The sequence below is a fragment of the Oncorhynchus clarkii genome, chromosome 10 (assembly GCF_045791955.1).
Source record: "Oncorhynchus clarkii lewisi isolate Uvic-CL-2024 chromosome 10, UVic_Ocla_1.0, whole genome shotgun sequence".
Classification (NCBI taxonomy): domain Eukaryota; kingdom Metazoa; phylum Chordata; class Actinopteri; order Salmoniformes; family Salmonidae; genus Oncorhynchus; species Oncorhynchus clarkii.
Window position 1 is genome coordinate 76,086,096 of NC_092156.1, and position 12,400 is coordinate 76,098,495.

The 12,400-nt window shown below is 47.6% G+C and overlaps 1 protein-coding gene across 1 annotated transcript in view; it reads right to left on the reverse strand.

Annotated features, from left to right (window-relative positions):
• The window catches only part of LOC139419147 (proteasome adapter and scaffold protein ECM29-like), a 51,375-nt gene that overhangs the window by 38,161 nt on the left and 814 nt on the right, over window positions 1–12,400 (reverse strand). The window contains exons 2-10 of the mRNA XM_071169113.1: window positions 10,676–10,806; window positions 10,103–10,219; window positions 9,274–9,392; window positions 8,622–8,780; window positions 4,424–4,592; window positions 3,349–3,488; window positions 2,913–2,991; window positions 2,581–2,700; window positions 1,848–1,933 (exon numbers count right to left, since the gene is read on the reverse strand). Of these exons, the coding sequence (XP_071025214.1) occupies window positions 1,848–1,933; window positions 2,581–2,700; window positions 2,913–2,991; window positions 3,349–3,488; window positions 4,424–4,592; window positions 8,622–8,780; window positions 9,274–9,392; window positions 10,103–10,219; window positions 10,676–10,806 (1,120 nt within the window). The remainder of the gene's footprint in view (window positions 1–1,847; window positions 1,934–2,580; window positions 2,701–2,912; window positions 2,992–3,348; window positions 3,489–4,423; window positions 4,593–8,621; window positions 8,781–9,273; window positions 9,393–10,102; window positions 10,220–10,675; window positions 10,807–12,400) is intronic.

A 12,400-nucleotide genomic window follows, 5' to 3' on the forward strand; every position in this document is an offset into this window, starting at 1 on the left:
AGATGAGCGAGTCTGAAGTAACGTAACAGGCAATAAGAAAGCTACGGCAAAGTTGATACTGTGAGATTTCAAAACCCATGACTGTTGAGAGACGGACCCTCAGTCTGCTGCTCTCTCCCTCTGCTGAGACTGACCCTCAGCCTGCTGCTCTCTCCCTCTGCTGAGACTGAACCTCAGCCTGCTGCTCTCTCCCTCTGCTGAGACTGAACCTCAGCCTGCTGCTCTCTCCCTCTGCTGAGACTGACCCTCAGTCTGCTGCTCTCTGCTGAGACTGACCCTCAGTCTGCTGCTCTCTGCTGAGACTGACCCTCAGTCTGCTGCTCTCTGCTGAGACTGACCCTCAGTCTGCTGCTCTCTGCTGAGACTGACCCTCAGTCTGCTGCTCTCTGCTGAGACTGACCCTCAGTCTGCTGCTCTCTGCTGAGACTGACCCTCAGTCTGCTGCTCTCTGCTGAGACTGACCCTCAGTCTGCTGCTCTCTGCTGAGACTGACCCTCAGTCTGCTGCTCTCTGCTGAGACTGACCCTCAGTCTGCTGCTCTCTGCTGAGACTGACCCTCAGTCTGCTGCTCTCTGCTGAGACTGACCCTCAGTCTGCTGCTCTCTGCTGAGACTGACCCTCAGTCTGCTGCTCTCTGCTGAGACTGACCCTCAGTCTGCTGCTCTCTGCTGAGACTGACCCTCAGTCTGCTGCTCTCCCCCTCTGCTGAGACTGACCCTCAGTCTGCTGCTCTCTCCCTCTGCTGAGACTGACCCTCAGTCTGCTGCTCTCTCCCTCTGCTGAGACTGACCCTCAGTCTGCTGCTCTCTCCCTCTGCTGAGACTGACCCTCAGTCTGCTGCTCTCTCCCTCCGCTGAGACTGACCCTCAGCCTGCTGCTCTCTCCCTCTGCTGAGACTGACCCTGTCTGCTGCTCTCTCCCTCTGCTGAGACTGAGTCTGTCTGCTGCTCTCTCCCTCTGCTGAGACTGAGTCTGTGTGCTGCTCTCTCCCTCTGCTGAGACTGACCCTCAGTCTGCTGCTCTCTCCCTCCGCTGAGACTGACCCTCAGATACAGGCACCATCAGCCCAGTAAAATAAAAAGCTAATTATTTAAATGTATGCTCACTCAGCTGTGCCTCACAAGTAATACAACAATTGATCTATTACCGGCGTGATCATATAGCCTACCTCAAATTTTGAAATATATATTTTAACGTCCCGAACAACAATGCATTGGGCAGGTAAATTCAAGCAAAGCCCGTATGTGGTGACAATGTATTGGGCCTGTAGTTTACTGCACAAACCTCAGTGCTACAGAACTGGTTTTAATGGGTTCATGTTGCACAGGCTTACATTGTTTAAGTCAAGGTAATAACAAAATCAGAGCGGTAGATCTCTGCTTGTATGGGGACCACTGCTCTAACTGATCTAGGGCCAGCTCTTAAGGGCCATCTCTCGCTCTGTGTAACGGTGAACTGAGAAGACAAACTGATCTAGGGCCAGCTCTTAAGGGCCATCTCTCGCTCTGTGTAACGGTGAACTGAGAAGACAAACTGATCTAGGGCCAGCTCTTAGGCTGCGTTTACACAGGCAGCCCAATAAATTATTTTTTTCAATGATTGGGCAAAAGATCAGAATTGGGCTGCCTGTGTAAACAAAGCCTTAGTACTGTAACTGTCTCTATAAAGGAAGGGTTGGATGAAACTAACTTGGGACCAGTAACTGTCTCTATAAGGAAGGGTTGGATGAAACTGACTTGGGACCTGTAACTGTCTCTATAAGGAAGGGTTGGATGAAACTGACTTGGGACCTGTAACTGTCTCTATAAGGAAGGGTTGGATGAAACTGACTTGGGACCAGTACTTACACTTGACAGATGTGGTGAACAAACTGAAGTGTAAGAGAGAGTAGCTTGTTGTTGGTGTTGGCTCCAAACAGACCGTCGTACACCACCTGGGGAGAGGAGAGAGAGAAGAGGAGGAGATGAGGAGAGATAGAAGAGGACGAGAGAGAGAGAAGAGGAGGAGATGAGGAGAGATAGAAGAGGACGAGAGAGAGAGAAGAGGAGGAGATGAGAAGAGAGAGAGGAGAGAGTGAGAAGAGAGAGAGGAGAGAGAGGAGAGAGTGAGAAGAGAGAGAGGAGAGAGTGAGAAGAGAGAGAGGAGAGAGTGAGAAGAGAGAGTGGAGAGAGTGAGAAGAGAGAGTGGAGAGAGTGAGAAGAGAGAGAGGAGAGAGTGAGAAGAGAGAGAGGAGAGAGTGAGAAGAGAGAGAGGAGAGAGTGAGAAGAGAGAGTGAGAAGAGAGAGAGGAGAGAGTGAGAAGAGAGAGAGGAGAGAGTGAGAAGAGAGAGAGGAGAGAGTGAGAAGAGAGAGAGGAGAGAGTGAGAAGAGAGAGAGGAGAGAGTGAGAAGAGAGAGGAGAGAGTGAGAAGAGAGAGGAGAGGAGGAGGAGAGAAACAGGAAATAGACAGGTGATGAAGGTTTCTTTGAGAGAAAGACAGCGGAAGGACATTCAAAAAGATTTGCACACACACACACACACACATTTCCAGGACGTTAACTGTTGATTTATTAGAGAACACACACACACACTACAGCAGTACCTGTATGTTAGCCGGGAAGCACTCAGCGGCGAGGCGTGAGCGTAAGAGATGTGGTAGGATCTTCATCTTGACTCTGGTGCTGACCGGCTCATGTTTCAGCTCCCTCTTCAGACTGGCCCCCTGTGACATAACGTCACATAACAGGACATGAGTTGGACCAACAGTTTGACACAGCACGTGTGATACTGTTCACACACACACACACATACAACCAATCAAGATAATGTAGCGACCGTGCCGGACAGATCTCGGCCTCCGGCCTCAGCAATGCCACTTCCTGTCAGGAAGTGGTTCCATTTCAAGACCAAGTTTGAATGGGAATCTTTCCACACCTTAGTTTTGAGGGGGATGTCTCCCAGGTAGACCTTGTACATCCTGTTGACGATCAGGGGGTTGTTCCAGTCGATAATACTGCAAAACAAACATCACAACAACACATGGCATCATATCACAAATCAACAAACTCCCCGGGGGAACCCCGAACGAACTTCCCGGGGGAACCCCAGAACGAACTCCCCGGGGAACCCCAGAACGAACTCCCCGGGGAACCCCAGAACGAACTCCCCGGGGAACCCCAGAACGAACTCCCCGGGAACCCCTGAACGAACTCCCGGGAACCCCTGAACGAACTCCCGGGAACCCCTGAACGAACTCCCGGGAACTCCCGGGAACCCAGAACGAAATCCTGTAGCATGTTGTAAATGGACTAATGAGGTGCGCCCCTATTTCACCATCCCATAATAGTAGAATAGTCCCATAGACACCCACCTCTGCTTGCTCTTGAGCTCCAGGTCCGCGGCCGTGGCAACGCCGTGTCTTGTGTCGCTAGAGGCAACCACCAGGTGTATGACCGTCTCCACCTCCGGTACCTGTTCTGCCTCGATGAACTTCACTATGCCGAGTTTACACTGGGAGAGACACGTAGTCATTACCTCACAACCACAGTACAACAACCTCACAACCACAGTACAACAACCACAGTACAACAACCACACAACCACAGTACAACAACCACGCAACCCAACAACCACAGTACAACAACCACACAACCCAACAACCACACAACCCAATGAACTTCACTATGCCGAGTTTACACTGGGAGAGACGTAGTCATTACCTCACAACCACAGTACAACAACCTCACAACCACAGTACAACAACCACAGTACAACAACCACACAACCACAGTACAACAACCACGCAACCCAACAACCACAGTACAACAACCACACAACCCAACAACCACACAACCCAATGAACTTCACTATGCCGAGTTTACACTGGGAGAGACACGTAATCATTACCTCACAACCACAGTACAACAACCACAGTACAACAACCTCACAACCACAGTACAACAACCACAGTACAACAACCACAGTACAACAACCACACAACCACAGTACAACAACCTCACAACCACAGTACAACAACCACAGTACAACAACCTCACAACCACAGTACAACAACCTCACAACCACAGTACAACAACCACAGTACAACAACCACAGTACAACAACCACACAACCCAACAACCACACAACCCAATGAACTTCACTATGCCTAGTTTACACTGGGACGACCACACGTCCCAACGACCACACGTCCCGACAACAGTCAGTTATCAACAAATTCTTATTTTCAATGACGGACTAGGAACAGTGGGTTAACTGCCTGTTCAGGGGCAGAATGACTGATTTGTACCTTGTCAGCTCTGGGATTTGATCAAGCAACCTTCCGGTTACTAGTCCAACGCTCTAACCACTAGGCTACACTGCCGCCCCAAGGAAGGTGTGATACACCTTCCTCTAAGGTCAAAGGTTCAAAGTTCAGAGGTCAGTACCTGTTCCAGCTGCTCTGGGCTCCACTGGGCCTCTCCGATGACCCTCTTGGCAGCGTAGACGCTCATCCCTGGAGGAGGCTGGGGGAGGCCCGGTCCGGCCGCCGCTGCCCCAGAGCTACCCTGAGGGGACGAGGGAGCTGGGCGAGTGGGAGGCTCGTTCAGGACAAACCTGGAGGCCAGAGGAGAGAGAAGGAGGGGGAGAGAGGAGAGGGGGAGAGAGGATAGAGAGGGAGGAAGGGGGAGAGAGAGGGTAGAGAGGGAGGAAGGGGGAGAGAGAGGGTAGAGAGGGAGGAAGGGGGAGAGAGAGGGTAGAGAGGGAGGAAGGGGGAGAGAGAGGGTAGAGAGGGAGGAAGGGGGAGAGAGAGGGTAGAGAGGGAGGAAGGGGAAGAGAGAGGGTAGAGAGGAGAGGGAGGGTAGAGAGGGAGGGGGAGAGAGAGGGTAGAGAGAGAGGGGAGGTCAACTACAAGGTACATTGTTTAGTGATTGTAATAATTAATTTAAGCAGTCTTTGGAAAAACAATTACTTGAGTGAGCATGTTGTTTACAGGTTTTATAGTACCGTTTTAACAATAACCGATAACATACTAGCATAACAAAACACTTAAAATGTCCAGCCCCATAGGCTACATCCCAAATGGCACCCTATTCCCTATATAGTGAACTACTAGTGCTCAGAGCCCTATATATATAGTGAACTACTAGTGCCCAGAGCCCTATATATAGTGAACTACTAGTGCTCAGAGCCCTATATATATAGTGAACTACGAGGGCTCAGAGCCCTATATATATAGTGAACTACTAGTGCTCAGAGCCCTATATATATATATAGTGAACTACTAGTGCCCAGAGCCCTATATATAGTGAACTACGAGTGCTCAGAGCCCTATATATATAGTGAACTACTAGTGCTCAGAGCCCTATATATATAGTGAACTACGAGTGCCCAAGGGCCCTATATATATAGTGAACTACTAGTGCCCAGAGCCCTATATAGTGAACTACTAGTGCCCAGAGCCCTATATAGTGAACTACTAGTGCTCAGAGCCCTATATATAGTGAACTACGAGTGCCCAGAGCCCTATATATAGTGAACTACTAGTGACCAGAGCCCTATATAGTGAACTACTAGTGCCCAGAGCCCTATATAGTGAACTACTAGTGCTCAGAGCCCTATATATAGTGAACTACGAGTGCCCAAGGGCCCTATATATAGTGAACTACTAGTGCCCAGAGCCCTATATATAGTGAACTACTAGTGCTCAGAGCCCTATATATATATAGTGAACTACTAGTGCTCAGAGCCCTATATATAGTGAACTACGAGTGCCCAGAGCCCTATATATAGTGAACTACTAGTGACCAGAGCCCTATATATAGTGAACTACTAGTGCTCAGAGCCCTATATATAGTGAACTACGAGTGCCCAGAGCCCTATATATATAGTGAACTACTAGTGCTCAGAGCCCTATATATATATATAGTGAACTACTAGTGCTCAGAGCCCTATATATATATAGTGAACTACTAGTGCTCAGAGCCCTATATATATAGTGAACTACTAGTGCTCAGAGCCCTATATATAGTGAACTACGAGTGCCCAGAGCCCTATATATAGTGAACTACTAGTGACCAGAGCCCTATATATAGTGAACTACGAGTGCCCAGAGCCCTATATATATAGTGAACTACTAGTGCTCAGAGCCCTATATATAGTGAACTACGAGTGCCCAGAGCCCTATATATAGTGAACTACGAGTGCCCAGAGCCCTATATATATAGTGAACTACTAGTGCCCAGAGCCCTATATATATAGTGAACTACTAGTGCTCAGAGCCCTATATATAGTGAACTACGAGTGCCCAGAGCCCTATATATATATAGTGAACTACTAGTGCTCAGAGCCCTATATATAGTGAACTACGAGTTCCCAGAGCCCTATATATATAGTGAACTACTAGTGCTCAGAGCCCTATATATAGTGAACTACGAGTGACCAAGGGCCCTATATATAGTGAACTACTAGTGCCCAGAACCCTATATATAGTGAACTACTAGTGCCCAGAGCCCTATATATAGTGAACTACTAGTGCCCAGAGCCCTATATATAGTGAACTACTAGTGCTCAGAGCCCTATATGTAGTGAACTACTAGTGCCCAGAACCCTATATATAGTGAACTACTAGTGCCCAAGGGCCCTATATATAGTGAACTACTAGTGCCCAAGGGCCCTATATATAGTGAACTACTAGTGCCCAGAGCCCTATATATAGTGAACTACTAGTGCCCAAGGGCCCTATATATAGTGAACTACGAGTGCCCAAGGGCCCTATATATAGTGAACTACGAGTGCCCAAGGGCCCTATATATAGTGAACTACGAGTGCCCAAGGGCCCTATATATAGTGAACTACGAGTGCCCAAGGGCCCTATATATAGTGAACTACTAGTGCCCAAGGGCCCTATATATAGTGAACTACTAGTGCCCAGAGCCCTATATATAGTGAACTACTAGTGCCCAGAGCCCTATATATAGTGAACTACTAGTGCCCAGAGCCCTATATATAGTGAACTACTAGTGCCCAGAGCCCTATATATATAGTGAACTACTAGTGCCCAGAGCCCTATATATATATATAGTGAACTACTAGTGCCCAGAGCCCTATATATATATAGTGAACTACTAGTGCCCAGAGCCCTATATATATATATAGTGAACTACTAGTGCCCAGAGCCCTATATATATATAGTGAACTACTAGTGCCCAGAGCCCTATATATATATAGTGAACTACTAGTGCCCAGAGCCCTATATATATAGTGAACTACTAGTGCCCAGAGCCCTATATATATAGTGAACTACTAGTGCCCAGAGCCCTATATATATAGTGAACTACTAGTGCCCAGAGCCCTATATATATAGTGAACTACTAGTGCCCAGAGCCCTATATATATAGTGAACTACTAGTGCCCAGAGCCCTATATATAGTGAACTACTAGTGCCCAGAGCCCTATATATAGTGAACTACTAGTGCCCAGAGCCCTATATATAGTGAACTACTAGTGCCCAGAGCCCTATATATAGTGAACTACTAGTGCCCAGAGCCCTATATATAGTGAACTACTAGTGCCCAGAGCCCTATATATAGTGAACTACTAGTGCCCAGAGCCCTATATATAGTGAACTACTAGTGCCCAGAGCCCTATATAGTGAACTACTAGTGACCAGAGCCCTATTCCCTATATAGTGAACTACTAGTGCCCAGAGCCCTATTCCCTATATAGTGAACTACTAGTGACCAGGGCCCTATTCCCTATATAGTGAACTACTAGTGACCAGGGCCCTATATATAGTGAACTACTAGTGCCCATAGCCCTATATAGTGAACTACTAGTGCCCAGAGCCCTATATATAGTGAACTACTAGTGCCCAGAGCCCTATTCCCTATATAGTGAACTACTAGTGACCAGAGCCCTATTCCCTATATAGTGAACTACTAGTGCCCAATGGCCCTATTCCCTATATAGTGAACTACTAGTGCCCAATGGCCCTATTCCCTATATAGTGAACTACTAGTGACCAGGGCCCTGTATAGTGAACTACTAGTAATGAGGGCCCTATTCCCTATATAGTGAACTACTAGTGACCAGAGCCCTATTCCCTATATAGTGAACTACTAGTGCCCAAGGGCCCTATATATAGTGAACTACGAGGGCCCTATATATAGTGAACTACGAGTGCCCAAGGGCCCTATATATAGTGAACTACTAGTGCCCAAGGGCCCTATATATAGTGAACTACGAGTGCCCAAGGGCCCTATATATAGTGAACTACGAGTGCCCAAGGGCCCTATATATAGTGAACTACGAGTGCCCAAGGGCCCTATATATAGTGAACTACGAGTGCCCAAGGGCCCTATATATAGTGAACTACGAGTGCCCAAGGGCCCTATATATAGTGAACTACTAGTGCCCAAGGGCCCTATATATAGTGAACTACTGGTGCCCAGAGCCCTATATATAGTGAACTACTAGTGCTCAGAGCCCTATATATAGTGAACTACTAGTGCCCAGAGCCCTATATATAGTGAACTACTAGTGCCCAGAGCCCTATATATAGTGAACTACTAGTGCCCAGAGCCCTATATAGTGAACTATTAGTGCCCAGGGCCCTTGGAGAGGCAGCGTAATCTCCCCACTGACCCGTAGGGCATCAGCAGTACGTCCAACATGAACTCCAGCAGTAACTGAACCGTCTTGGGTTTCTCCATCAGGATGAAGGGAGAGGCCATCTTGGAAGTGTTGGAAGAGTCCTTTGGGTACTTCATGTGATACAAGGACGGGATCAGGAGATGCATCAAGCTGGAGGGAGAGGGGACAGGAAGTCAGTGTGTGTGTGTGTGTACGTACAGTGTGTGTGTGTGTCTCTCTCTCTCTCCTTACCTAGCCAGTTGGGGCTCAGGCTTGCCCTCCATAGCAGTTATCAGGTGTGTGTGTGTGTGTGTGTGTGTGTGTGTCTCTCTCTCTCCTTACCCATCCTGTTGGGGCTCAGGCTTGCCCTCCATAGCAGTTATCAGGTGTGTGTGTGTGTCTCTCTCTCTCTCCTTACCCATCCAGTTGGGGCTCAGGCTTGCCCTCCATAGCAGTTATCAGGTGTGTGTGTGTGTGTCTCTCTCTCTCTCCTTACCCATCCAGTTGGGGCTCAGGCTTGCCCTCCATAGCAGTTATCAGGTGTGTGCGTGTGTGTGTGTCTCTCTCTCCATACCTATCCTGTTGGGGCTCAGGCTTGCCCTCCATTGCAGTTATCAGGTGTGTGTGTGTGTGTGTGTGTGTGTGTATCTCTCTCTCTCCTTACCTATCCTGTTGGGGCTCAGGCTTGCCCTCCATAGCAGTCAGCAGAGTAGGTGCCAGCTCACACTGGTTCCCCACCTCCAGTCGAGGGTAACCCATCTTGATGTAAATGATGGTGAAATTCTGCAGAGAGAATCCACCGTTCTGGATTAAAAATCTCACAATGTCAGGGGGAGTAAAGAACATGGTAAACAGAGACATAGATTATATATATATATATATACAGAGTTTGAACACAGGCCTACTCAGTTTGAGAGATGCCATATTGACACGATAATCACAGGATGAATACCCAAAACAGCCCTCTCTCTATTCCCTACATAGATAATAACAGGAAGTATCCCAAACAGCCCTCTCTCTATTCCCTACATAGATAATAACAGGAAGTATCCCAAACAGCCCTCTCTCTATTCCCTACAAAGATAATAACAGGAAGTATCCCAAACAGCCCTCTATTCCCCAAAGAGCAAGCAGTAGCAAGGACAGAAGGCTGCACAGCTCCGGAGTGAAGTCTCCCCAAGGTACAGATCTAGGATCAGCTTCTCCTCCGCCTAATCCCAACCTTAACCATTAGTAGAGAAAAAAACTAAACTGACTCAGGATAAGTGTGTAGGGGAAACATTACCCTACACCAAACCAGACCCTGGGGGGGATTGGTTTATTACCTTCTAGTTGAACCAGTCTGTTGAAGTAGACTAAGGCCACTTTCAGCAGGCATAGAAATATAACGAATAGAGCCTGTCGTGACTCCTTATTCTACACGTCAGAGAGAAGCATGTTGGTTCTACATCCTATATTTCCATCTGAACTCTCCACAACGGGTAGAACGTTACCGTAACAAAGGACGCTGCGGCGGGGTCCTGGTACTGAACCAGGAGGGTCTCTACTGGTAGCTGGATCAAAGGTCTGCTCTTAATCCTCTTGTTCAGGTGGACCAGGAGCTCCATCACCTGGTAGAGAGAACGAGAGGTTATGATTAGTTACCAGGAGGGTCCTCCATTGTAAAATCCAGGTGAGAAAAAGTGCAAGTGAACACTTCCTGGAGAAGGAGAACAGAAACACAGCTATGTGCATGAACACTTCCTGGAGAAGGAGAACAGAAACACAGCTATGTGCATGAACACTTCCTGGAGAAGGGTGCTGGAGAACAGTAACACAGCTATGTGCATGAACACTTCCTGGAGAAGGAGAACAGAAACACAGCTATGTGCATGAACACTTCCTGGAGAAGGAGAACAGAAACACAGCTATGTGCAGGCTACTGGTACTGCAGGATGGAAGAAACAGACATCGGCGTGTCCTTACTTTCTTCCTGACTCCCTCCTGGAGAAGGAGAACAGTAAGACAGCTATGTGCAGGCTACTGGTACTGCAGGATGGAAGAAACAGACATCGGCGTGTCCTTACTTTCTTCCTGACTCCCTCCTGCACGCTGGACAGTTTGAGGAGGACCGGGGGCAGGAACTTGGATATAATGTCCTGGAGTTGGTCATCAGTCTCTGCATGGCCCAAACGCAAGAAAACTCGCTCCAGTTGATCTGGAGAATTGAACGGAGGAGGAGAGAGAAGGAGAAATTAGGAGTGAGGAAGAGAGAGAAGGAGAAATTGGAAGTGAGGAGAAGAGAAGGAGGATAAATTAGAAGTGAGGAGAAGAGAAGGAGGAGAAAGGGAGGATTTGAAAATGAGAAATGATGAGACTAGGCCGTCCCAAATGGCCCCCTATTCCCTTTACAGTGCACTACTTTTGACCAGGGCCCATAGGACTCTCATCAAAAGTAGTGCACTATATACTTTTCACCAGGTTCAATAGGGTTCCGGTCAAGAGTAGTGCACTGTATAGGGAGTAGGGTGCCATTTGGGATGCCAGGGTTCAAATCCCACTAGTGACACATGCTTACAGTCCAGGACCTAGGCTTTAAAATCAGGACTGGGCTTGATCTGTGTCCAGGAAACCAGTCCTTACTGTGATATCATCACATTAGACATCCCCTAACTCTCGTGACAGCCTTAGATAACTGGTTTGGTTGGGAGATTCGGCCAACTAACTGTTTAACATGTAGCCTCTCGTCTAGCGGAGCCGGTCCCAGGTCTCTATGCACATATAATGCTCCCTGACGAAGACCGGGGTTCACTCCCTCTGTCCACATTTCAAACTACGTCTTCTACCTCTGTACTCACCTGTAATGCCGCACCTGTCCAAATCAGGTACAGAAAATCCACCTGTCCAATTAAGGTACAGAAAACCCACCTGTCCAAATCAGGTCCAGAAAACCCACCTGTCCAAATCAGGTACAGAAAACCCACCTGTCCAAATCAGGTACAGAAAACCCACCTGTCCAAATAAGGTACAGAAAACCCACCTGTCCAAATAAGGTACAGAAAACACACCTGTCCAAATCAGGTACAGAAAACACACCTGTCCAAATCAGGTACAGAAAACACACCTGTCCAAATAAGGTACAGAAAACACACCTGTCCAAATAAGGTACAGAAAACCCACCTGTCTAATTAAGGTACAGAAAACACACCTGTTCAAATCAGGTACAGAAAACCCACCTGTCCAAATCAGGTACAGAAAATCCACCTGTCCAAATCAGGTACAGAAAACCCACCTGTCCAAATCAGGTACAGAAAACCCACCTGTCCAAATCAGGTACAGAAAACCCACCTGTCCAAATAAGGTACAGAAAACACACCTGTCCAAATAAGGTACAGAAAACCCACCTGTCCAAATACGGTACAGAAAACCCACCTGTCCAAATCAGGTACAGAAAACCCACCTGTCCAAATAAGGTACAGAAAACACACCTGTCCAAATAAGGTACAGAAAATACACCTGTCCAAATAAGGTACAGAAAACCCACCTGTCTAATTAAGGTACAGAAAGGTACAGTGTGGATGTCCATTTAGCTGGTCCCGAGTGGCTCAGTTTACTCTGAATAAGACAGAATCTGCTGAATGACTCAACTGTAAACATTTCAAATGTAGCTACAACATTCAGACCTAAAGTATCAACAAGGGACTGTTATAATAGCTAATGCACCTTGTGTTATATGTGTTATAACTGGGGTGGACAGGCTGTTCTGAGCTAGATCACAAAGCCTGCCAGACAAGCCAGACAGGGCGTATATG